At 41.0% G+C, this 25,356-nt stretch overlaps 2 protein-coding genes across 5 annotated transcripts in view; one reads left to right on the top strand and one right to left on the bottom strand.

The window, feature by feature from the left end:
* Window positions 1–1,054: 1,054 nt before the first annotated feature.
* Window positions 1,055–17,947, bottom strand: LOC5575440 (DNA repair and recombination protein RAD54-like). The gene is made up of 6 exons (XM_001661911.2): window positions 17,803–17,947; window positions 17,236–17,747; window positions 10,414–10,909; window positions 8,947–9,771; window positions 1,858–2,021; window positions 1,055–1,797 (listed from the first exon to the last, which is right to left on the bottom strand). Exons 1-6 carry the CDS (start codon window positions 17,803–17,805, stop codon window positions 1,422–1,424), a joined length of 2,376 nt encoding a protein of 791 aa, XP_001661961.1. The 5' UTR covers window positions 17,806–17,947; the 3' UTR covers window positions 1,055–1,421.
* Window positions 17,948–20,222: 2,275 nt separating this feature from the next.
* Window positions 20,223–25,356, top strand: part of LOC5575441 (protein ABHD13) — a 73,010-nt gene continuing 67,876 nt past the window's right edge. The window contains exons 1-2 of one of the 4 annotated variants that reach the window (XM_001661910.2): window positions 20,223–20,439; window positions 20,501–20,731. In XM_001661910.2, the coding sequence (XP_001661960.1) occupies window positions 20,578–20,731 (154 nt within the window). In that variant the 5' untranslated portion in view covers window positions 20,223–20,439; window positions 20,501–20,577. The remainder of the gene's footprint in view (window positions 20,440–20,500; window positions 20,732–25,356) is intronic. The other 3 variants (XM_021844679.1, XM_021844677.1, XM_021844678.1) reach the window with 3 other exon arrangements.

Genomic DNA, 25,356 nt, shown 5'->3' with positions numbered 1-25,356 from the left:
CCTGGGAGATGCCAACTATTTCCTGGGAATGGAAATCCGGAAAGAAGGTGGTAAGTACGGTATTTCGCTGGAGAACTACATAGACCGCGTTGCTGGGAGATTTGGTTTGATCGATGCCAAGTGCGCGAAAACCCCGATGGAAGATGGATTCGTCAAGACCAGGGAGGATAGTCCACCACTGAAATCGAATGGCCAGTACAGGAGTCTAGTGGGAGCGTTGCTGTATATCGCCGTCTGTGCGAGACCCGATATTGCTGCTAGTGTGTCGATTTTGGGACGATGCGTATGTGCACCGACTGAAGCCGATTGGGTGGCAGCCAAACGTGTGGTGCGCTACCTGAAAGGGACGAAAGATTGGCAGTTAAGATACGGAGACTCAGAAGGTAAGCTTGTTGGATACTCGGACGCGGACTGGGCGGGCGATTTGAAGTCTCGCAAGTCTACAAGTGGTATCGTGTTCATGTATGCCGGAGGAGCGATTTCGTGGACAAGCCGTCTGCAAGATTTCGTCACACTCTCGTCGATGGAATCGGAATACGTGGCGTTGAGCGAGGCGAGCCAAGAGGCTGTTTGGCTTCTGCATTTGTTTGAGGATTTCGGTGAGCCAACGTTCAAGCCGGTGACACTCTGGGAAGATAACCAGAGCTGCATCAAGTTCGTCAGTTCGGAACGGACAACGAAGCGATCGAGGCACATCGAGACTCGTCAGTGCTTCGTGAAGGAGCTGTGTGAAGCAAGAGTTTTGGAGCTGCTTTACTGTTCCACAGAGGAGATGGTTGCGGATATACTCACCAAGGCACTTGGGCAGGTGAAGCTTCGAAAGTTCGCTGGTTTGCTCGGTTTGGCCGGCGGAGATCGTTGAGGAGGAGTATTGGAAGGAGCAACGATCAAGATGCTCTTACCGACAAGGCTGTGCTGTCAACTGTGACGCACATCAGGCAACACGCGAAAGCATCACCTACTGTGATGGCGAAAAGCTTGTTAAGCGCATCCAGCGCGCCATTCATCCCCACTCTCATTCATAAGTGAAAGCGCCATTGAAGTAAGAGCATCGTTTCTGAATTTATTCTCGTTTTATTTCCGATTAATAAAGTTAATTTGTGTTTCTACAGTATTCTCGTGTACTTGTTTCCACTTATTGAAAGACAATTTCCAATACTTCTGATACCTGATAATAGGGTGAAGCTGGGAGCGATATGCTCCGAGTCTAGTGAAGAGGATCATCAAGATTTAACGTATCGAATTGCGACTCACCAGTAGAGTAGAAATTCATTTTGCGATCCTTGCGCTTCTTATTTGAGAAGCGATAAAATATTTTAATCAACATAATAATGCTACTGAGTTCCAGGAATTTCTTGTAAATTCAATTCAGAATGCAACAACTAGATTACACAATTATTGATATATACATCTCTGTGGAATCACCTTCTTGGCACAAAGTCCTCATCTTTGTCATCATCATCATCCAGACCAGAGTCTTCGTTCTCCTTTTCCTCATCATCATCCTCGTCGCTAACTTCGTCCACATGTTCCTCATCGCCCTTTTTTCCATCCTTGCCTTTCAGCGCTTCAGCCCGTTTCTGTTCGGCGATTTGCTGCTCCACCACTGCACTGTTCGACCGATGATGGAACACAAACGAAACACACTTGGTCATGTCCCACGACTTGGACAGGATATCGTCCGGGATGCCCTTGTTGTTCGAACAGTGATACCAATGGGACAGATCCGAAGTACAGTCACTATCCTCCGGCGGGAGCTTCATCTGGATATTGTTAACGCATCGTTTGCATTTGAATCTGAAAGGGTCAAATGGGGATTAGTAGACAAATCTTCAGATATTTTAAAGAATCGCTTACTTGGAATGAGTATCCGAAATAGTGGATTCGTCCAATCGGAACAAATCCTTTAGGTCATCTTGCGTGAAGTGTCGCTCTCCGTCCTCATCGTTGTCTACAACGGTATTCGAGAGCGCCTTTTTGTGGGTTTGGCGTTGGAAAATTTTCTCTTCAATGGTTCCCGTCTAAAAGTGGAGCAAAGAGTTGAAAAATTTTGATTGATATGAATAAATTAGCCTTGATTGTTCTAGGCTACTCCTAAGAAATTTTACTGTTGTGCTTTGGGGTAATCGAACTCAGTTCGCCTCCGAGCGTCGGGGTCTCGCAAGGGGCTGCGCAGCTTGTATGTCGAAGCGACCTTCTAGCGAATAGGGAGTCGTGGGTTCGATCCCCACCGGAGCACGTGGTTTCTTTTTGCAGTTTTATTTTCAATTTGTACATTTGACACGTGTTCGTCCTGTACATGTAGACATCGCAACCTTACAAAAGTTAACCTTAAAAAAGATTTTTGGGTCTTCTTCGATCCATTTCAAAACTCACATCAATGTTTTTTTCTGTATGGAATAACCCAGCTATTCAAATTTTCTGAGCATCTTTCTTGTATTGAAAAACTCAATTGGGTCCTAAAATTTTTAATGAAATCTTGTTTTTATTTAATTACACGAAGAAGCATGTTACTGTAACTACTTTAGCAATTTTTCCCGCTCAAATAATGGCTTTATCATGTTTAAACTTTAATTTAAAATTTAAAATTAAAAAAACCTTGACACTTTTGATCATGTTTGACGTTCGCTTAGTCGACAAAAACACCACAGGGGTTTTAGTTCGACCACTGGGGTCGATGTGGGGTATTTAGAGGTGCGGGCGAATATCAAATTAGTATTTGTGATAACATCAGTTTTGAAGTGGTAGTAGTGCAATGCCAACTTCGGCGAGCCGAAAGTTCACGAAGTAGCCGAAGATGACGTCACGTTGAGAAAGCTGCGAACAAATTTTTTCGCAGCCTTGTCGTCACCATCAGCTGATCGTTTTGTTTACATTTTTTTCGTGACTAATACAAGCAAACACATACTAAGAGCCGGACCTGTTATATATGACATTGCACTGGGGTGGTTCCTATCTGACATTTTGTAAGGGACACGGAAAACAAAATACACCCAAAATTTGAGTTTAAGCCAAGGGGTGTGACAAAATCTAAAAAAAATGTTTTTTGGGCTTAAACCAACGGAAAACATTAGAAATTTGAGTAAACATGTGTTTTTGGCCTAAACTTAAGCGTTTGGCACTAAAATTGGGACAGGGCTATAGGACCCTATTGTCGATTCTGCTCCTTTGTGTCAATAAAATAGTCAGTTAGGCGAAAAATTCTCAGGGACTTTTTCTATTGATTTATTTAGTTACTAATTCATGAGATGTTCCAGGGATTCGTTTACGAATTATCAAGCATATCTCAATAAATTCATTCGGGGTTTTCTCACGAAGCTGATCTAGAAATTTCTTACAGAGATTTTCCAGTATTATCAAGCGTTTCCAACTGCAGCAGACTCATCCAAAGATTTCTCGAGATAATATCCCAAGCTCTCTGAAGTTTCTTCAAAGATCCGTACAGGAGTTTCGTAACACAGTTAACCCGTATAGTGGAAGCAAAAATACTAAAACCCTTACTGTTCAGCGGATTCTGAACTGATTTAACCCTCTCTTTCCCATGGTAGCACAGGTGATCCACCGATTTTCAACCAACGCGGGCTAAACCGAATTGGTACGAGTAGCTCAATAATAATTGGAATAAATTTATACGCTCATTTGTAAGTGACCTAAGGGTCAAACCAAAGACACATTAAAGACCCCCATGTCTTTTGCAGTTGCCCAAAATTTTATGGCTCATAAGGTAATCTAGAATGCCGTGAAAAGTGTACTGCGATCTGTCAAACTTGGGTACCTTTTGCACTACCGAGGGACCAAATGCAGTACTAGAAGTGGTATCCAATCTGAGCCCGAGTCGGACGGACCTGGTCAAACTATTGAAAAACAATCAACTAACTATTGAAAAAACAATCATTTTTTATTGTGGTTTTGAATAATATAGCTTATTTGGAACAACTTTTGTTCAAGCACTTTTTTTAGAAACGCCATTTTGATAGTTAAATTGTCGAACAAAGCTGTGGGAAAGAAAGGGTTAAATGATTTTTGGTCAGTGTACTAGCACACATATTTAGTTTCTAGAAGTGGCCAGAAGAACTCGGGAATATTCCCGTAGCCGGAGTTATTACGGTGGGATACGTCACTATTTGCGCTGCATAAGAACAGCGGAAGAACGAAAGAGAGAACTAGTGGCACGCTTCAATGATCTGCGCCACCTTAGTAAAATCCATCACATTGAGCCGCGCGCTGCCAACATTACTCCATTTTCTTTTTCCGCTATGAAAAGACAGAAAAAGTACAGTCGTCTGACCAATCGGTCGTAAAAAGTGTGCTCACTAAAAGTAACCGGTCGTAAAAAGTGTGCTTACTCGAAGATGAGTTTCTTTCAGAAGCAACTTAGTGTACTGGTGCTCCTTCGGGATAATAACCGGATGGCGAACGTCGTACGGTTGGCTGGAATTGTGAAGGCGACCACCAATTCGCAGAGTGCCATCAGCATTGATGAAAGGAAACAGACTTTTCAGCCTGCAATTGCCTGGAAGTGGATCGTTCTTGTCTGGTCAATCGAGTTCCTTCTTGAAACAGTCGTGTTGAGCAGCTCGTGCCGTAGGCAGCAAACTGAGGAAGTTCACTGGACAGCTGGTTTTGAGATCAGCAACATATGATGCCACAGAATCCGCATATTCCGCTTCTCCTGAATGTTGCTGATTTGCTGCTGCTGGTCCTTCGCGGGGCTGGCCGGAATCGGAGGCAGAGCTGTCACCACTTGTGCAAAGCAGTGAGTGATGTTTTTTCTTGCATTGTTTGCACACCACTGCAGACGTGCAGTTCTTCACACTATGGGCCACTTTAAGGCAATTGAAGCAGAGCTTAGCTCGTTGCACAAAATCTCGACGGTCATTCGCTGCCATCCATTCGAAGCTGGCACACTGCTATATGGTGTGAGCCTCAGAGCACTGCAGGCAAGGCTGCTGAGGGCTTGCAAGGAAGCTTTGAATTTGCTTACCGGGTTTCGTGCTTTAGTTCACTCTTCGCTTCTGCTTCTTCTTCGTTGCGGTGTTGGTCCCCTTCTTGGAAAAGGACGCGCAGGTTTCCAAGGCATCACATCGTCGCTCAAGGAACGCGATGAAATCTTGGAAGCTAGGATTCTCCTCGTCGACTAGCTTTTGTGCCCACAACGAACGGGTTTCTCGGTCGAGTTTCTCCAACAGCAAATGAATCAGCCACGGGTCACGCACACTTCGAAAATATCATGTAAATTTAAGTCTTCATAGATGCACATAAAAGAAGCGAATCATATGATTTAAATTTACGTCCATTCTTAAAATTACATGATACCAACAGAACAAAAAAAAATGGCATGACGTGAAATCTATAATGATTTACTTTTACATCATGACGTAAAAGTAAACCTTTACAGTTTTCGCGTCATGCCGTGGGATTTGTTTTTCTCTAGGCGAAAAGGAACTGAAACATAATCTACAGAAATTCTCACTTACTTATCACACTGTACATTCGCTATTCAGCAAGATTCATTTTCGAAACGGACTGACATCTTCGACCATAGATTAATAGCTTAGGAGCACCTCACTTTCTAATTGCTATTCACATAAACTTGGCCCAAGTCGGGAATAATTAGTCCTTCTGGATGCCGTTATACCAATTATTCATTTCACTAAGAGGATGAAAACAGCAGGTACACTTTGATTATTAGTTTTGATTCGTTTGAACCATTCACTTAGAATAGGTTTTGAACAATTCTCCACCGGCATTCTTAGCAAGAACTGTATGGCAGCATAAACAAAAGCCAGAAGATCAAAACATTGGATTTGGTTCCATATCCGGATTTTTGCGGTCATCTTCATCACTACTGCACTCGTAAAATGATCACGCACTGCTGTTAATAACATTATACCATCACCGATTGTGAAATGGCAATCGAAAATTATGTGAAATGGAAACTTTCCAAAACAATTTCAAACGAACTCACTCCCGACGTCGTGTACCGGCCATGTTTGGAAACTGACTTGATGGGTGCTATCGTCTGAAAAGCTGACTTTCATGTAAAATTACGATTAAATGAACATAAATATCAGTTGTGCTTTAAATTTTCATAGCAAAAACACCTGGTTTTGAAAAGGGGTCTTTATTATTAAATAAATATGTAAAACTAGGTTATTGAACATTGGAATATTATAATACGTCAGAAGACACATACATTTCAATCGTTTTTAAGTTTAAGACACAAAACATTTAAGTGTAAAGAGGTTTACGTCACCCGTAATTCTCATTATTTTTAAGAGTGCGGGATTCGAATTGCTCTCCTAGAGCCTTGAGCTGCCGCACCACTTCATCCGTCGTTGATACGAGCTTTCGAAGTTCAATGAGCGTTGGCGCATTAACCGGCGGCTGGTCCACAAATTCCTTGACAAGTGCCGCGACGGTGTACTTCTTCTTGTCATATAACTCGTTGAGCCTCTCCCATACTTCCACATAGTTAGCGTCGGTGATAGTAAAGGAACTAACCAACTTTTTCGCTTCTCCATCCAGGTGGGAAAGCAGGTAATGCAGATTCACGGAGTTTTTGAGGTTTTTCGAATGGGTGTAGCTCTCGAAAAAATCCTTGAAGGAGGTCCAGTGTTTCCGGTCGCCTTTGAAGACCGGGTTGGCAATCGTTGGCAAGTGTACTTCGAGCGGAATTTGGCCTCCGGACGCTTGAGCGTCAGCAACCGGATGGGAAAGACTTACGGAACTGATTTGGCCAGCCAACTGCGACACGTTATTCGAAGCTGCAGCCTGGGACGTCATTAGGATTCGCTGCGAATCCAGAAGCAACCTGATTGTCTCTCGTAGATCATCCGCTGGTTCGACGATTATTTCTTCACTGCTTCCGTGGGGGTTATGTTCCTCGAGCAGCTTCATGTAGCGCCCTTTCACTTGGTAGTATAACTCATCGAATTCCAACCGGTGGTTGAAAATCGAGCTAATTTCACAAATTGCTTCAGCTTGATCTTTGATTTCGCTTTGCACCTCATCAAACTGTTCACAAAGCTCGAAAAGTTTGTGCATGCGCACCTGCACTTCGCCGACAGGAGGCTTCCGTTTTTCCACCGCACTCACGTTCTCGAAAAGCACATTGCGGCGTTTCCGAATCGCTTCCATAGCGGTTTCGCGAAATATCCGGCGACGAAGGTCCAGGGAGGGAGGGAGCTAACGGGACGTAATAAAACACGGCGGACTACTTTTGAACTCAAAATGGACTGTATCAACTTAATTTTAATTTTACTTTTAGTGAGCACACTTTTTACGACCGGTTGGTCAGACGACTGTACTTTTTCTGTCTTTTCTTAGCGGAAAAGGAAATGGAGTAATGTTGGCAGCGTGCGGCTACGATGATGACGTTTGGCGAGGGATGTGCACGAAGTCTACACAGCGTATAGGGATGGTCTGCACGTGAACATTTAGAATGTACCGGATGTGGCCAATCGGACCTAATGTCCGGAAGAACCGGCAATAGATTTGTTGGATACTTAACCGTTTCAGTTCTCAAAAAGTAGAGATCAAACATAGATAACAGTTCACTGTAACGCCTTCCCATAAGCTTGGCACAGATGTTTAAATACAAATTGGCCACTTTATCGTAAATAAGAGGTGTCCCGGAACCCGAAAATGGGCATTTGTAGGATCAATCAAATGCAGGAAACATGGTTATTTATCCAAATTAATCGTTTCTCAAAAGGTTTACACTGATGCGATTTTCTTGAAATTTCTTGATATAGTGGCTACATTATAGCCGATTCCGGAAATTATTTGTGACTTGAAATTTGCCCACCTCCACGGGCACAAATGCACAGCACCCTTTTAACCCGACCTGACCCAGTTACCCACCGGTATAACTCAAGCCACAGGAACACTCCTCCGGCCACAGGAACATCCTCTGGCCACTTTTCATAACTACCTAGATATGTATACGAGTTTGCTGACAAAAAATGATTTAAATCCAATATGTATTCGCTGAGCGGTGAGAGTTTTAGTTGTTTATCTTCCACTCAGGTCTATACGGGTTGGTCATTAGGTATTTCTCAGGAAGTATCATCGTAAGAATCAGATTACTTTAGAATTTTGTTTTAGAAAGACCTTATGAAGTTTTCTAAAAAATCTGAAAAATAACAATGTTCAGAAGGATATTTTTGCATATATCTTTGATAGAATTTATGAAGGAAACCCAGTATAAATCTATGTAATAAAATCTTTCGAGAACTTGCTGGTAACATCTTGAAGATATCCTAAATTTCGGAGAAAACCTTAAGGAACTTTATGGAAAATTACTTAAAATTCCAGGAGGGAATCCCGTGAGTTTCTATGGAAGAATTATTGGATGCATTCCAGAAGAACTGAGGACTAAGTTCAGTAAAATAGGATGAATTTCTGGAGTAATTTCTGAATACAAGTTTAGGAAAGTTACTAGTTGTACCAATCCTTAACGAAAATATTGAAGGAATTCCTAGGGAAATCAGAGAAAGATTCACTGGATAAATTCCTGAACCAATTTTGGGAGCAACATTTGAAAGAATTTTTGACAAATACCTGAATTGATTATCCGTAGAATCTTTATAAAATTATTCTTGGAGTATTCCCTGATTCCAGTTTGGTCTCTTCATTGAGACATGTGGTGTCTATTTCTTCAACACTTAAGGTGAAGATGAATCGAAGCCAAAGTTGTAATTTTCAAGAGCCCGGATCTGGAGAACCAAACATCCGTTTAAGCTGAAAACTTAATCGATTGGTCACTAGCTGGAGGTGATCAATCGATTAGGTTTTCTGCTCAAACGGATGTTTGGTTCTCCAGATCCGTGCTCTTGAAAATTTGAACTTTGGCTTCGATTCATCTTCACCTTAATCGTTACCAGCCCCATCAATCAAAATTTGTAACTTGCTAGGGATAATGAAATGTTAACAAAAACTTACCGCCAACAGTCGATAGATGAAGCACGGTTTCTTTTGTCCATCGCGCCAAACTCGAGCCATCGCTTGTTCGTCATTGGCTGGATTCCAATCGGGATCGAACATCACTAACCGATTCGCACCAATCAAATTCAGTCCACAGCCACCTGCCTTAGAACTGAGCATGAATATGAATTCCTTCGAGTCCGGTTTGTTGAACTCGTCCACGACTTTTCCCCGTTTCTTGATGGTCATTGATCCGTCCAATCGAACGTAGCAATAGCCACGCTTCCGACAGAGTTTCTCAAACAGATCCAACGTCTGAGTGTAGTTTGAAACCAGGACAATCTTGTCGTCGGTATTCATTTTGATACTAGCTAACATACAATCCAAAACCATCAGTTTCCCACCAAACTCCGGCCGCAGTTCCTTCGAGCTGTAATTGCTAGGAAGAATCTTATGGGCATTTTCGAACCCATCAGCTCTTTCCTGAATCTTCTCGTACACCAAATCCGGATGGTTGCACAACTTCTTCAACGAAGTTATGTTCGAGAGCGCCGTCAAACTGGCCTTCACCTGAGCTTTCTCCAGCATACTCCGGCGGATGGAATCCGATTGGAGGAAGCTTTTGTACAGCTCGGTTTGAATCTCAGTCATTTTCACACAAACGACCATCTCGAACTTGATCGGTAGATACTTGGTGAGCAGGGCACTCGTCCTACGAATCATACAACGATTCACTTGGGCAGTCAGCTCTTGAAGTCGTTCGGTTGCCTTTTGGCGCTCGGATTCCGTGGCGTTTGCATCCTGCCCTCGAAGGATTGGGTTTTCGAATTGGCGACGGAATTCCTGAAATACGAATATGATTAAGACTAGACTTCAGAAGATTCTACAGCACTCCCCATTAGGAAATCATTCCTCAGAATTCCTGGACCACTCCCCAGAATTTCATTGTCCAGAAAACTAATCAGTACGAAATGTACAAACGGTTTGTTGTTTGTCATAAAGCCGTGTGACATAAGATGTTCAAGACCTTTTTGGCATAATGGTCATTAATAGGGACACTAGTCCAGGAAGCTTAGGCGGACATGAGGTTTTAGTTTCGATTTATTGGTTTTAGAGCCATAGTTGTTTCTGAGAATATGTTTAGAGCTTTCAGTACTACAATGTTATATGATAATGAATGATATTTTTATATCACATTTGAATCGGTCTTTGTCAATTATCAAAATTTGTCAAAAACAGTCAGGTAATTAAAACCGGTGGTTTAGAAGACGTGATTGGAGACATAGCTCAAAAATATAAGTTGAATTCCAATTTATTGTAGATATCTTCTAAAATCGACTATTTTATATGAAAAATTTAAAAATTTGCAAATATAGGTAGTGTACAACACTGTAGCTGAGCAACAGTGCAGTCTAAAGGGTTCATTACTGGGAAATGGTATTCTGGGGAACGTTAAAGAATTTTTCAGAACCCCCAAATACTTACGTTAGTGCTTCCGAGCATTCCCGGGTTGACGAAGTGCAACAAGCTGTAATACTCAGTCAGATCGTTCTGAATCGGTGTCCCCGACAGCAGCACCCTCCGCTTCGTCTTCAGTCCCATCAAAGCCTGATAGGTGAGATTCTCGCAGTTCTTCAACCGATGGCCTTCGTCGCACAGCACGGCGCCCACTTCCGAGTTGTTCAAAATGTGCGAATATAACCGGAACGTTTCGTAGCTTATGATCAGAACCGGTGTCCCATGGCGCATACTTTGGTTGGCCATGAATTGCTCCAACTCCTTCGTGGTGTGTTCCTTCGAGCCTCCGTCGATGGCTAAACAATTCACCCGACATCCGAGCCACTTCCCGAACTCCTTGTACCAGTTTTTGACCAACGAACTCGGACAAACGATGACCGCCTTGTTGATGGTAGGCTTACAATCCGGACTTTGCCGCAGCAAAGTCCACAGAAGCGTTATACACTGTAAGGTCTTTCCGAGCCTGTAATTTAAAAAAAAAGAAGTTATTCATATCTTCTCACGATCCCAAGGTTGTTAGCGAGAAGCAATGCCAAAAATCGTTATTTAAGTGACCGGATTCACAAAATTAGTGAGCATGAACATTGATGACCTGCAATCCGTAGTTTCTATTCCGTGAATGACCAGATTAATCGAAGATGCACAAGGAACAAACCGATGTACTTTGGTAGTAGCTCACCATCTTCAATGTACACTTTCAAGGATTCCAAACACTCTTTTTCTTCTTTTTCACCTTCTTCTTATTGGCATTAACCAGGGGACTGACACGGCTGTCATCCTGCATACATTTCTGTTCTTCCTCACATCTTTTTGGTACTTCGCGTTTTAGTACCCATTTTCTGGTCGGTTTGCCCTAACCTTGCTCCTGATTTTCGAGTATACGGCTCATACGCTGCTAGTGCTAGATTCTGGCAATTAAATATACAGCATTGAATCGTCGTATTCGATGACGCTTTTGATTAGTTCATCATTTTGTTAAATGTTTTAGGTATCAGCGAGGTATCATTGATGTATCTTATCCATAAAAACATATGTTTCGTCCCTCCCAAAATGAACAAAACAAGAACACTGGACGCCATGTTGAATTGATGTTGGGTTGGTAAATATTGGCTCATGCCACCCCCCCTGGCATTAAGTCCCCACTGAGACAGAGCCGGCTACTCAGCTTAGTGTTCTTATGAACACTTCCACAGTTATAAACTGAGAGCCACAGGCAATGGACATGCCCTATATCAACTGCAGCGTTTCGCAGTAGACAGGATGTCCCGGACCCGATTCATCTGACAAGCCAAACGAGCCCTCTGTCACCATAGAAGATGGTGTCTCCATCCATATCGATAGCCTGGAGAGTCACGATAGAAAGAAACAAGGTATTATATTCCGAAAAATGACATTTGGTAGTGACGTCATTCCTATCGCAATCTCGAACGAGTACAAGAGAAAGCAAAGCCTGCCCGGATAAAAACGTATCATTCAATGAATGGAATAAACCATTAATGTACAATATAACGTGTTGGATACAATACAGCGTAATGTAATTTAATGTCGAAGCAATATTATTCTTGTTTGGATATACAATTCAAAAACAATATAATATATTGTAACAGAACATTGTATTGTTTTTAATTGGTTCTATACCTTACAATTTTGGTCAAATTCATATTTTCGCATAAAACAACTGTTGCTTTTTTCTATGTAGCTTTGCTGAAAGAAATAAACAAAACAAGTTCAGAAAGCAAGAAATGTTGGGTGAAAAATATTCAAAAAGTAAAATTAAGTAGTTTTTTAGAAGTTACTTGACATTAGCTGTAACGACGAATGCAACCATGATACAGTTCGTTGAATTGTTTTTGTATTGTACAACAATACACGAATTGCTAATCAAGACAATACATGAACATTATATCGTATTGTGTTTTCAAAATGTTTGTATGAGAAAATATTTATATTTGTATTGTTACGATACTTAACCACCCATACATTATATTGCAAAAATCTCATATACCATACAGTGAACTGTTCAAAACAATATATTGTACTGTAATTGTATTGTCATTTTTCATATACTGTATTGTATTTCCAATATATTGAATGGTACTGTTACAATACGTTATATTGTTTTTGTATTGTATTTTTTATCCGGGTGCTCTCTTTTACTATCCTACACTGAACCAAGTAATCATGACGGATTCATCTGAAAACACATATGGTTTTTTTCCATGTAGTTTTTCACATAAGGTTCATCAGATTACAACATGAACATTTGCGATTTAATTTTGATTACGTTCATCAGATAAAACACATACATTTGATCTGACAAGTTAATATGATTTAAAGGATTGTTACAATAAATTATATGCAAAATTCAGATGGAAATTATTGGTTTTATTCGTGATTCTCATATGAACATTATTACACAAAAAAATTTCTGTATATCGTGCATATTGAAAACTGCGATTCAATGTTTTTTTTTCATCCATGATCCATCGTCTACGACTTGCTAAAGTGCAGGTTTTCCTAATCCTTTGATCCTTCTTCCTTCTGTAAATTTTAAATTAAAATAACAAATTTATTTTTGATTATTTTGTATATAAACATTGAACTTACTTTTCTTTGTTGTTAATCAATGGCGTTCTAGAAATCCACTGAACGCGTTGTAATTATTTCTTAAAGAATAATGAACCTGCATAAAATTGAACAAACTAAATACGCCATCTTTAGAACACTACTAATTTTCACATCTGCGAATCACATGATAGTTATCGGATAGCATATATGGCTTTTGTTCATATACAATTCACAGTACAAACCAATAAACATGATAGGGTATTGTAATGAGGTTTATGTACTTTCTACATAAATTGCAATGGATACATATAACATTGATAGGATTTCCATTATTGTAGATGTATGTGACGTTTCTAATACTTTTTATGATATTTATTGGTTCAGTGTACTAGCTCCATGCTTGGCGAAAGGAATGACGACACATGTTTATATTGAAAATCGCTGTTTACACGTGGGAATAGCCTACCTTGTTGTGTCTACCGTGACTGAGAGCTTTCTTTGTCAAAGTTGCCATTTTCGCATTCGTATATCGTGTGGCAGGCAGACATCATATATACGCGCTTCATATCATGAGCTTGAGATCAGCTTGCCATGAGCGCACAAAAATAATCGCGCACTTGAGCACGTGTTATGGTGAGACACATTATGTTAGATCTCATGTAGCAATGTCGTCAAGGTCCAACTCAAACGATCACATCTGCACTGGCTCATGCGCCGTCTCATGAGAAAATCTCAATGTAACAGTGCATTTGAGCCTCGCAGGCGAAGGTTGCAGAAGCAAGGAAAAGGTATTAAACTATGAATTAAACTGCCCGTATGCAGCCTGAAAGGACTGACGTGGTTCAACGCGGTTGAGGTTCTAGCATTTGAATTGAAAAACTTGGCCAGCACATAGGCATAGGCATAGACCGAAGTCGTACCGTTTTGTCTCAAATTCCGAACAGACCCATATTCCGAACACTCGGTTTTTGTATGGTGATTCGTTTGAAATGTTTCGCTGAAATATATCACCAAATAACAAGCAAATGGAAATCAATTGCAATTCAATTTTGACGTCTCCAATATAATTTATACCGCGGGAGTAGTCATGATTCTCTAATTTGAGACTAGTAGAACAGGCTCAGATAAATTTATTTGCGAAATTATTCATTTGAAAACGATATATTCGTGCTGTTCGGAATTTGAATTGTAGTGCATAAATTAGTTGAGTTGCATATTGCCAACAGATGTGGCACAGCAACAATAATTCCCATCGTCAAGGTCTTGCAACGTGGTCAAGAGAACCCAAGTGCAATAGCCCATGTTGCATCCGCCAACGATGCTCTTTTCCCAAACTCAATATTCCCAGGCTAAATGATTCTCGAATTTCACTTATCGACGGGTTGTCAACTGCAATATAATTTTAACGCATATCGATGTTACCATGCGCCTCCTATTTACCGATTCTCTCATTCTCTCGATTTCTCTCCGTGAAACCAATTTATTATGTAGGTTAGGATTAAGGTGATTATAGAACGAAGCCACACCTCATATTTTCAAGAGCACAAGTCATGAGAACCAAACAGCGCTCCACGTTGAAAATTTATCCCAACGGTTACCACTAGCAAGCAAGCAATTTGATTAAATTTCAACGCGAACTGTTGTTAGATTCTCCAGTATTGTGCACTTGAAAATTCAAGGTTTGGCTTCGGTTTTATAATCACCTTAAGGCTCAATAGATTTCTTAGACTTGAATCCCTCCCCTTGGTTATGCGACCTTGCCGCGATGGGAGGGCATAATCCAGGGCGTAACCTGTAGTGGTGGTATCACATTTTGGCATTTTTTTGCTTAAAGCCGCGTCATAATTCGTATGGCATAGACGCACTAGGGGCCCAGATAGCCGTAGCGGTAAACGTGCAGCTATTCAGCATAACCATGCTGAGGGTCGTGGGTTCGAATCCCGCTGGTCGAGGATTTTTTCGTAAAGGAAATTTTCTCGATTCCCAGGGCATAGAGTATCTTCGTAACTGCCACACGATATACACATGCAAAAATGGTAAATCGGCAAAGAAAGCTCTCAGTTAATAACTGTGGAACTGCTCATAAGAACACTAAACTGAGCAGCAGGCTTTGTCCCAGTTGGGACGTAACGCCAGAAAGAAGAAGAAGACGCACTAATGTCTCGGATGTGATCCAACGGACATTCTGCGTCATTGATAAAATTGATTCCCATTTCAAATAATTAATCTAGTGTGAAGTGAACATTAATACTATTGGTGACGATCAGTTTGCCTTTTGCTAACCAGAATGATCCGTAGCTACTCTTACTATTAGCTAGCTAGTTACATCGTTATCATATACGACGTAGGGAATATAACTCTGAGGAAAATGACTAGTAGATTCAATGAGTAGAAATAAGGCGACAATTTTATTTAAAATGGTTTTTACATTACCATAACAAGGAATACCTCTTTTGTAACAATGGTATAAACAATCTACAGTCAACTCTCTCTAACTCGATATTGAAGGGACCATCGAGTTAGGGAGGTATCGAGTCACAGAACACGAAACCAGTGCAACTGCGATCTAAGGGACCATCGAGTTAGCCATGAAAACCAAATTTTACTATGGTTCTCTAACTCGATATCGAGATACGGAATATCGAGTAGAGGAGAGTTAACTGTAGTAGTGTAGTAGTGTCATTACTAATACTGTTTAGTCAAAATGGTTTTGAAAAATTTGTCATTTAAGTGCTATTCTGATTACTCCTGTCTTTAACGTAAGATTAGAGGCTTAAATGTCAATTGTCGTGAAGTCTTAACAAAATTAGGCTGTTTATTAGAGTTATGAGTTAGAGAGAGTTGACTGTATTTGAAACAAGTTCTGATGGAGCTGCTGATTTTCACAATGCTTCCTTATCTCAGAAGCAAAGGAATATGGGTATTTTTCAAAAACTATGACGTCACAATACTAATAAAAAAAACAGTATTCATGTGGGCACCATATTCTAGTCCGTCTGAGTATTGGTCCTGGTAGATGGGAAACTTGGCAAAAGCCTGACCGAGGGTTCAGCCTTGACAAGTTAAGTTGTCAGGCAGCTCCAACTGAATACCACACAAAAAAATAGATTTCTAAGACTTGAGTAAAATTCATTCGTATCGCAACCACGGAGTTGAACACTTCGGATGACCTCCTCGACATCAGACTCGCTACAGAATCAAGGCCAATCAAATGCATTTGAAGTCACTGTTGGCCTTAAGTGTTCGGAATATGAGTCAAAACGGTATGCTTCTGTGGAGTTATTATACTAGGCAAACATAACTGTATAAAAGTACTCCTAATAAGCGCATGTGACGAGCCTCACGACATGTCTCATGAGACTCGCTCACTTCGATATATTTTGTACGTGTCTCACATAATCTGTGAGCTGCTATGGACCGATGCACGAGTTCACTATCTGACGTTTTAGCGGTGCCGTGTTATTTATGTGACCACGGCAACGCGTGAATTCGGCACCGCTCAAACGTCAAATTAGTGAACACGTGCATTGGTCCATGGACCAATGCACGAGTTCACTAATTTGACGTTTAAGCGGTGCCAAGTTCACTCGTTTCCATGGTCACGTAAATAACACGGCACCGTTCAAACGTCAAATAGTGAACTCGTGCATTGGTCCATATGTAATATCGCATAGCACACTTGCTCATTTAGGTATACATGAGAGGTGGCAGGTACGATTATACTCTATGCCCAGGGATGTCAAGGAAATTTACATTACGAAAAGATCGTGAACCGACCGGTTCATCATGCCGAACAATAGACGTATTTCCTGTTGAAGTCACCAACTGAAACTTCGATTGTGACAGCACATACATCTTTGGTAGTTAACTCAGAAATGAGTATAGCAACGATTGCGTTATTAGCGAGCACACATGAAAGTAGCAAAAACAGAGTCCTCAAGGTTACCTTGATGGAAGTTCCCCTTACGAAAGTAAGGTTCTTGAACTAGCGCCACTTGGGCTGTATAATTTTGCGTGAGTCTGCAAAGATTGATCGTTGCTGTTCTTTTATGCTGAAGATTGATTGTCTGTTGGTTTATGCTTAGCCAAATATTTGCACCTTTGGCAAACCGTGTACTGATGTTAATAAGACTAAGATTAGGTCTTAATAGTGACTTACTTAAAAAAAAATGTCTCGCTACCAGCCCTGTGATCCCAAACCATTCCCCTTCCTATACTCACCCCATTTCATCGGCCATGATGCAGCCCTGGAAGTCTCCGCGCTTCCCCGTAACACACTCGTACATAAACCGGACGCCTTCCCGTTGATGTGGCCGCAGAATATTCCCCAGCAGGGGATCGACCATGACGTGAACCTGAATCTTCCCTGGATCGGACTTCAGCTTATCGTGTTCCGTCAGCTCTTCCGGCGTGTACAGCACCAAGGCATTACAAGCGAAAGGGTCATGAAGTGCCCTTCTAGCAGCGGGACGTTTCATTCCCAAGCAACGGGTCGTATGTTCCGGAACATAGTTGGCAATCGGAACCTTGAAGGGCCGGGACAGGATTTTCTGGATCATCAGCTCGTACTCGGAGGCGGAAATCTTGGGCGCGGGTGGTCCCGTGTCCTTGATTTTGTCCTTCGAACGGTCGCGACATTCTCGGGTGCGTTTGTTGGACAGCGAAATGGGACTCTTGAAGGCGGAGTTCACTGGAGTGAGGGCCAAGCTTTGACTTGGTGCGGTGCTTTTGCGCTGAAAGCAGGCATTTGTTTGAACTATTAAATGAAAGGTATTTAATCCAACTTACCATGTTTATGCACTATTACTTTTAATTTCACAGAACAATGTAAAGGAAAACCTTTTTTAATAAACGGCTGAGAGCGACTAACAAAGTTGACGGATTGCGAGGAAAATCGTGTTGTGGTTTGAATTCAAAACAATCGCGCCAAACAAAGTGGATTCTGTTCACACATGAAAGAAAAAGTAGTTTACTAAAGAGACTAGAATAAAAAGACGATGTTTTGCACTTGCAGCTTACACGGAGAAATATTTTTACCTAATTTTTGAGTTTACTTTACCCAAAATTAAGTATATCGATTATAGTTTCAACCCAAAATCTCTCGGTTTTCTCTTTCTCCCACACGAATGTTGTCAAAAATAGAGAGAGCTGCATCTACCCAATCGGGGTACTTTGGCCCAATAAGCCAAATTTGGGTAAATGAAACTCTTCTTATGTTTGAGTTGAAAGAACTCAATTTTGCGTTAAATCAACCCAAAATTGAGTATATTTTTCTAATGGAATTAAAGCCAAACTACCTAGTGGGGACCTTGGAAATTTAGCCAAAATTGAGTTATTGGGCTCAACTACGGAATTGCGTTGAAACAACCCAAAATTGAGTTGAATTCCGTCTCCGTGTAGAATCGCAACGAAAAACCAGGGTGGGTGTACGGCTGTCAACTACAAACAAAGCTCGCCTAACAATCATCTCTCGGGCGGGCCGTCCCAAACAGCATCATCTTTCACGCGGGCCGACCCAAACAGCGCAGGTCGAACGCGGGCCATGCCAGGCAGCAAATGCTGATGCATTTCAACACTCAAACAGCGGGATGCCTATCAGCGTTGTGAGCCAAACGAATTCACCCACAAAACATAAACGGTAGGCGCATCTCGTTGCGTATACCCCCCCTGCGAAAAACATACTGTGATTTTTTCCACAGGAGATTCCCGACCATCCAAATTAGTTTCATCAAGAGCTTCTACAGCGAGATTTATGTTCAAAATTGAATAACGTCGGTGTGTGCAATTTGTATATTTACCAATGAAGCGAATAAATGCTAAAACTATGCTGTTGAATTATATATAATATATGTTTTATTCCTTATTATATTATTATATTTATTATTATATTATTATTATATATATATTATTCATATATGTTTTATTCCTGGTTTGATTTTTTTATCTCATGATTTATTTATAATTTGTAATGATCCCCCAACAACCTGTTCTACTCGTTTTGGTACAAACATAAGGGAACCATAAACCCTACTTTCGTTTGCCTCGCATATGAACTATAGTCAGTACATTCTCATTGCGGTGGATGAAAGATATTTGTATGGGGAAAATGCGATTCTGGTACGGTAAACATTCTTAACAACCCGTTTTTGGTATGGTCGAGTCTCTGAAAACTGCGTCCGCTATGGTTAGAACTGTATCCCAGTAATGTCCGTTTATGGTTCATCAAACTATTACCATTACGGTTCAAAGAGGAACATAAACTGTATTTTGTGTAGTTCTACTACGGTTTTGATTTATGCGGGTAGATTTGAATTAAACAATAAGATACAGTTAACTCTCCCTTACTCGATATTCCGTATCTCGATATCGAGTTATAGAGCCATAGTAAAAGTTGGATTTCATGGCTAACCCGATGGTTTCTTGGATCGCAGTTGCACTGGTTTTGTGTTCTGTAACTCGATGGTCCCTTTAATATCGAGTTAGAGAGAGTTGACTGTATATTGTTTTTTTGCCATCTGTCATGAAATGGCATACTTTCATGCACTGAAGTATCCAGGTTTTTACGAGCGCTAATGGCTGCCGAAAACAGGCTCGCTTTCTGGTAGGGATCAGTCGATATGACGTTTGGCTTGGGACCGTTCAATATAAAACGACCCAAGCCAAACGTCAAATCGACTGATCCCTACTAGAAAGCGAGCCTGTTTGCGGCAGCCATTAGCGCTTTTAAAAAGCTGGATACAGTGCGTAATGATTCATTACGCAACGCTTATACTCGTCATAACAGAATATTTTTTCAGAAATTGTAAAATAATGGTGAATGCATTTCTGATACCCTCAAGTGGTCTTCTACGAAATTGCAAAAAATGTTGTACGTAACTCGTTGGGGCCCATTCGCAAATGTCATAACGCTGAAAGGGGTGGGTGGGTGCCCAGAAGATGTCACAGCTCATACAAAATGCGTTACGCGGGGGTGGGTGAGTGTCAAAAATGGCCATTTTTGGCGTTATTAAATTTGCAAATGAAGCTTTGCAGAACTCGATTTTAGAGCAGTCGTCTTAAATATCCCACTCGGCAAGCCTCGTAGGATAAATTTACGACTCGAGCTGTAAAAATCACACCTGCTCAGTGAGCACACAAGGATAATTGGGAAACACTGAAGTAATGCGTGAACGCGTTCCTATCATGTTTTGACAACCACAAGAAAATCAAGAAATTCGTAACCAAAACAAACGACAAAAAAACTATACAATGAAAAGTTATCGCAAATTTTAGTTAATTTACTAAATTCCTCGTGTATTTTATTCCAAATAACGAAGTAAAATGCTGATAGTACAACTTAAAAGGTGAATAAGTTTATTTCTTGTGCAAGTGTTCAACATAAGGCCCGAACGGCTTATCATTCCGATGGCGTGGAAAAGTTTTTCGGTCGATTAATATTTTCGTCCCCGATTTAGAGTTTAGTTTACCAAAGATTCCCCATATTTAGTAGGAGGCGCTGGCCGTAGAACTACCGTAGTTTGCCATATTCACAGTACAAATAAGAAAAAACCGGGCTGCAACGAGATGCCGTTCCGAGATTGGAAGATTGTCCGGATAGTCACCGGGATTGCGATGCGAATCTGGGCAGCAAGTGGTGCTGCGCTTTTGGCCGCCTTCGTCATCTACATTGTGTACGGAGGATTTGTCGCGTTCCTGCTGTTGCTTTTCGCCGTTTCGGGTGAGTACCTATTTTACGGAAGCGGGATGATCGGAATTCAGGGCTGGTATTAGGCTGAAGCAGGTATCTTTTTAGAAACTTGGTCTCTATTTTCAATGACAGCAATTGAAAAGTAGCTAGCGTTTGAGTGACCTCTAGTATTTAATCCAGAGTCCAGACATAAACATTCAAAAATTCACGAAAAATCCATTCAGGGATTTTTCTAAAGCACTTAAGAAGCTCTCTAAGAATGTAGGGAAAGTGTACCAGTTATGGCCATAGTGGTTCCCTATTTAACCATATGCAAAATTCGGATAACTTTCACATTATTAATCTTTTCGAATGTCATCAAGATACAGGGTAGGTGTACCAATTATGGCCATAGTGGTTCCCTATTTCGCCATACGTGTTAACTTGAATGTCTCAACATTTAAAAAAGTTGTTTTGTGTTTTAGCAGTAAGTTATAGTAATATCTTAATGTTAAAACATTCGAAAATATTAATAATGTGAAAGTTATCCGAATTTTGCACATGGTTAAATATGGAACCACTATGGTCATAACTGGTACATTTTCCCTATACTATTACTTACTGCCAGTGTCTGCATATTTCAATATACAGTCAACAACGCCGATCCTCAGTAGGCTCCGTCATCGTTGAATTCTTCTTTGTGTGAATGTTTGTTTGACAATATATGCACGAATCTGGTAGAACGTGCATTCAGTTTTTCAATTACTTTTGCTACACTAATTCTCATCCACTACTGACATTCAAATTCAATTTCAGTAGTGAAAAAAATCATTTCCGTCAGAACACCCCACAAAACATCCGCAAATTGCAAAAGTTGTATTTTTTTTATTAAAAGACAATCATGATTCATCAACTGGAGGCATCACATTGCCGTTTTCTTACACCAGTAATATAAAATTCATTTGTAATTTTTTATATTCAATTTTCAATTTCAGTGCCTCTAGGTGAAACTGAATTTTGAAATGACACCAACAGTGGGTGAAACTGAATGTGTGCGTGTGTTGCACCCACTCTCTTTCTCGTCGCATTCGCACTCGAAGTCAGATTGGCTTCTTGCTAGCGGAGTTTGTTTTTGTTCGTTTTCGCACTGATCGGGTATCATTCGGGTGAATTTTTACGACACTGCACTGCTAAAACACAAAAAACTTTTTTTAAATGTTGAGACATTCAAGTTATCACTTATGGCGAAATAGGGAATCACTATGGCCATAATTGATACACCTACCCCATCCAAGATTTTTCTAAGAATATTCGTGGCAGAATTTCATGGAATCCATGAAGTAATAAGCCATTTTATGAGACGTTTCGAATCATATGGTTTCCGTTTGTTTACCAGCTTTGAAAGTTTCTGGCGGGCCGATTTATTTACGTTTCTTCTAGCGCTACATTTGGAAGGAGCATATTCAATAATGGCGCTGGTGGCAATGCAACATAGTTTTAAGGGGACACGGGAGACCGTGTTATTTTCCCTATCTTTCGTCTCACTCTAACAATAATCATCAAAACTTTGTGGAAGCAAATCTCGAGTTTTAGTGAACCGATGAAGCTGAAAATTTATCGGGTTGTGCACAACATATATAGAATCATAGTGATACATTTTCGCATCGATATATGGCGTGGTTCTTGAGATTTGCTTCTTGACATGGATAGGGTGATTATGATGACGTCCCGTGCGGCCTTAATGTTCGCATGTAAAATTTAAATCAGTAGGCAGGGAAGATATTTTTCATCTACGTTACCTGTAATACATGTAAACCGGGCAGAAACATGCGCTGAAAGAGACGGGGAAGTCATCGGCAACAAAAATGTGACCAGCGCCATTCAGATATCATGCTAGTTTTTTGAACAACAACAATGAGCGGCCCCCCAGAAAACGTCATTCGAACGTCTCGTAAAATGGCTTATTATTGAAGTACGATAGATCATAGCAATCTAGGCTATCTAGACATAGATTCGACAGAAAATAAAATTATTCATTGCTTTGCCAATCACCAACCAGTAAAGGTGTTTGAATTAACTAGCTCTGCTAAAAGGTTGTAGACCCAGCGAATCCAAACCGAGAAATTTCTAGAAGTAAGCCGAAAAATCTGCAGCGATGGGAGACAACAGTGATGCATTTTGAACTGAACGCGAGCCAAAAGTGGGAGCCCGAGCCAAATTTGCACGAGAACGCAGTAGACAGTGAACTTCCGAGCAAGAGCCAGCCGCTGCTCAAGAACGGCCCGTTCAGTTCACAATTATGATTGGAGCTCTTACGTAAGAAATGAATTGATCGTCTTAAACTTTCATGAAAAGATAAATTATGCTGCTCTTGCTGTTTTAAATATCTAAACATAACTTTGACATAGATTTTTGTCGTGTGTCAGTCAAAGCCAATTGGGATCAATTTTTGGCTCGCACGGGTTCATATTTTTGAACTGCTTAATGTTCAAGCCTACTTGATCGCTGCGTTCAAAAAATTGAACTGGAACGCGAACTGAACGCGTTCAAATGCATCACTGCCTCAAGATAAAGCCTTTCGACGGTACGAGTTTCAACAATTGGAGGTTCAGGATGTTGGCATTTCTGGAACAGCTGGAAATTGCGCACTGCGTCGAAAAAGAAGCGCAAGAGGAAGCCGGAAGAGACTGGACAACAAGTGTCGTTCGGTCCTGGTTGGTGCGGTCGCGGAATACATCAAGGACATGAAGTTTCCGAGCGGAATAGCTTGACGAATCGATTCATGCTGAAGCGGAAATTATTGGAGATGAAGCACGATGAGCGTTCAAGTCTGGAGTCCCACTTTCTTTGTTTTTGACCAGTTGGTTCGGAGCTGAAGTTTACCGGTTCGAAAATGGACGAGAAGGACATCGTGCTTCTCATGCTAAACATGCCGGTGTTATGTAGACCAAGATGTCGTGGCAACCGGCAAACAAGTTGGTGTGCTCTACGGGATGGATTTTTAGAAGAAGTAGGCCTTGCTGAGCAAGCCATGAGATACTGACAAGCGCTAGTGGAGTTCATTACGAATCAAGCCTTCAAACTATATAGACCTAGAGGGTGCCGACTCGAAGATTTAGGTTGTTCAAAATGAACACAATCTTTCCCACGAGTGCTAACCGTTGGAGATCGTTCAAATATCACGTGCCGCAACAGGGGGAGGAAGGGGGTCTTCCGTAGTGTTACGGTCCGTACAAAATTTTTCATACAAAAGCTGTTAGGTCGGGGGAGGCAGTCTAAAATTGGCAAATTTTGCGTTACGTAATATTTGAATCATCCCTTGTGTGTTTGCTTGTCTCGTAGGAAACCACATTCAAAAGGCACACTTAAAATACTTTACACAAAGCTCCATCAGTTCAATGCAGCAAATGCACCCAATAAATAGACTTAATCAGAAATTTTCTGGCCGTATGTGAGTTAGAAACATATTTTGAGCAGTTGTAAAAGAATTGTGCATCATTTGGACAAAGCACAACAATTCTTTAACAGTTGGCGTTTGTGTTACATAAATTGTATAACAATGTTTAGCGTTTCTAAATCACGACCTTACATTTTTAGGCATACTCTGATCATTTTTATGAACATTTTAGTTTGACGGCAGCCTGGCACCTAGTTGATTTTCTGTTCGCACCCCCCAGGTATAGACCATTCTCTCCTAATAAACGTTATTTAGTTGTTTGAGATTGATTCTTTCTCTGGGGGCATCCGCCCACTCCTTATTATTACAATAGGTTATAGGCTCGTCAAAGGAAGGAGTCCCGCAACTGACCGGACCGAATTAAGAGAATTGGCGCTTCCGGGTCAAGCTTCACTTGGATGCAGTGGAAGTATCGTCCGTGTTGTCGGAACAAGCTCCTGTTGTAGGAGATGCAGGTCGTGCAAAATGGGAGTAAATGGACAGGAAGGCTAAATCTTTCTGGAGTTCCACTTTCTTTGTTTCGACCAGTTGGTTCAGAGCTGAAGTTTACCGGTGCGATATCTTCGTACCTGCCACACGATATACACATGCAAAAATGGTCTAATCTGAGAAGCAGACTTTGTCCCAGTTGGGACGTAACGCCAGAAAAAAGAAGAAGAAGGGAGAGATATCGAGCATTTTATCATACACACTTAAATCAGAATGCCGATTTCAGCTGTGCAAATCTCGGTTAAAGTTCGTTTGCTGACATCTCAGCAAAAGTGACGTTTGATATCAGCGGCACCCACAGGTGCTGCTATAAACAAACTTATTTTTTTGCTGACATATCAGCTAAAACTCATTTGCTGACCGCTCGGCTGTGCGGATCTCGACAAAAGAATGAAAATCAGCCGAGCTCAATTGAGTGTGTAGGAGAGCAAAAACTTCAAAATTAGCATCAGTCTAATCTCCACTGTGTGATATTTAGTATTTTAACGGTTAATTGTGCTTATTCTGCGCGGCGTGTGAGTTGAGACGAGTCTAATGGGGTAACAATTATCGACTCGCTTTCATTTGATTAGCATTAGTCGTCTCACGTCACCCGAGGTGAGAGCGACTCGTCTCGACTTATACGCGGCGCAGAATAAGCACGAATGTTTTACTAAAAATATTGATTATTCCACTGAGGTCCAACTTTTGCCCAAATAAGCTTTAGGGGCCTATTTTGTAAATCGAGCAG

Source organism: Aedes aegypti, chromosome 2 (assembly GCF_002204515.2).
Source record: "Aedes aegypti strain LVP_AGWG chromosome 2, AaegL5.0 Primary Assembly, whole genome shotgun sequence".
In the NCBI taxonomy this organism is placed as follows: Eukaryota; Metazoa; Arthropoda; class Insecta; order Diptera; family Culicidae; genus Aedes; species Aedes aegypti.
This window is presented reverse-complemented; position numbering and strand designations above follow the sequence as displayed.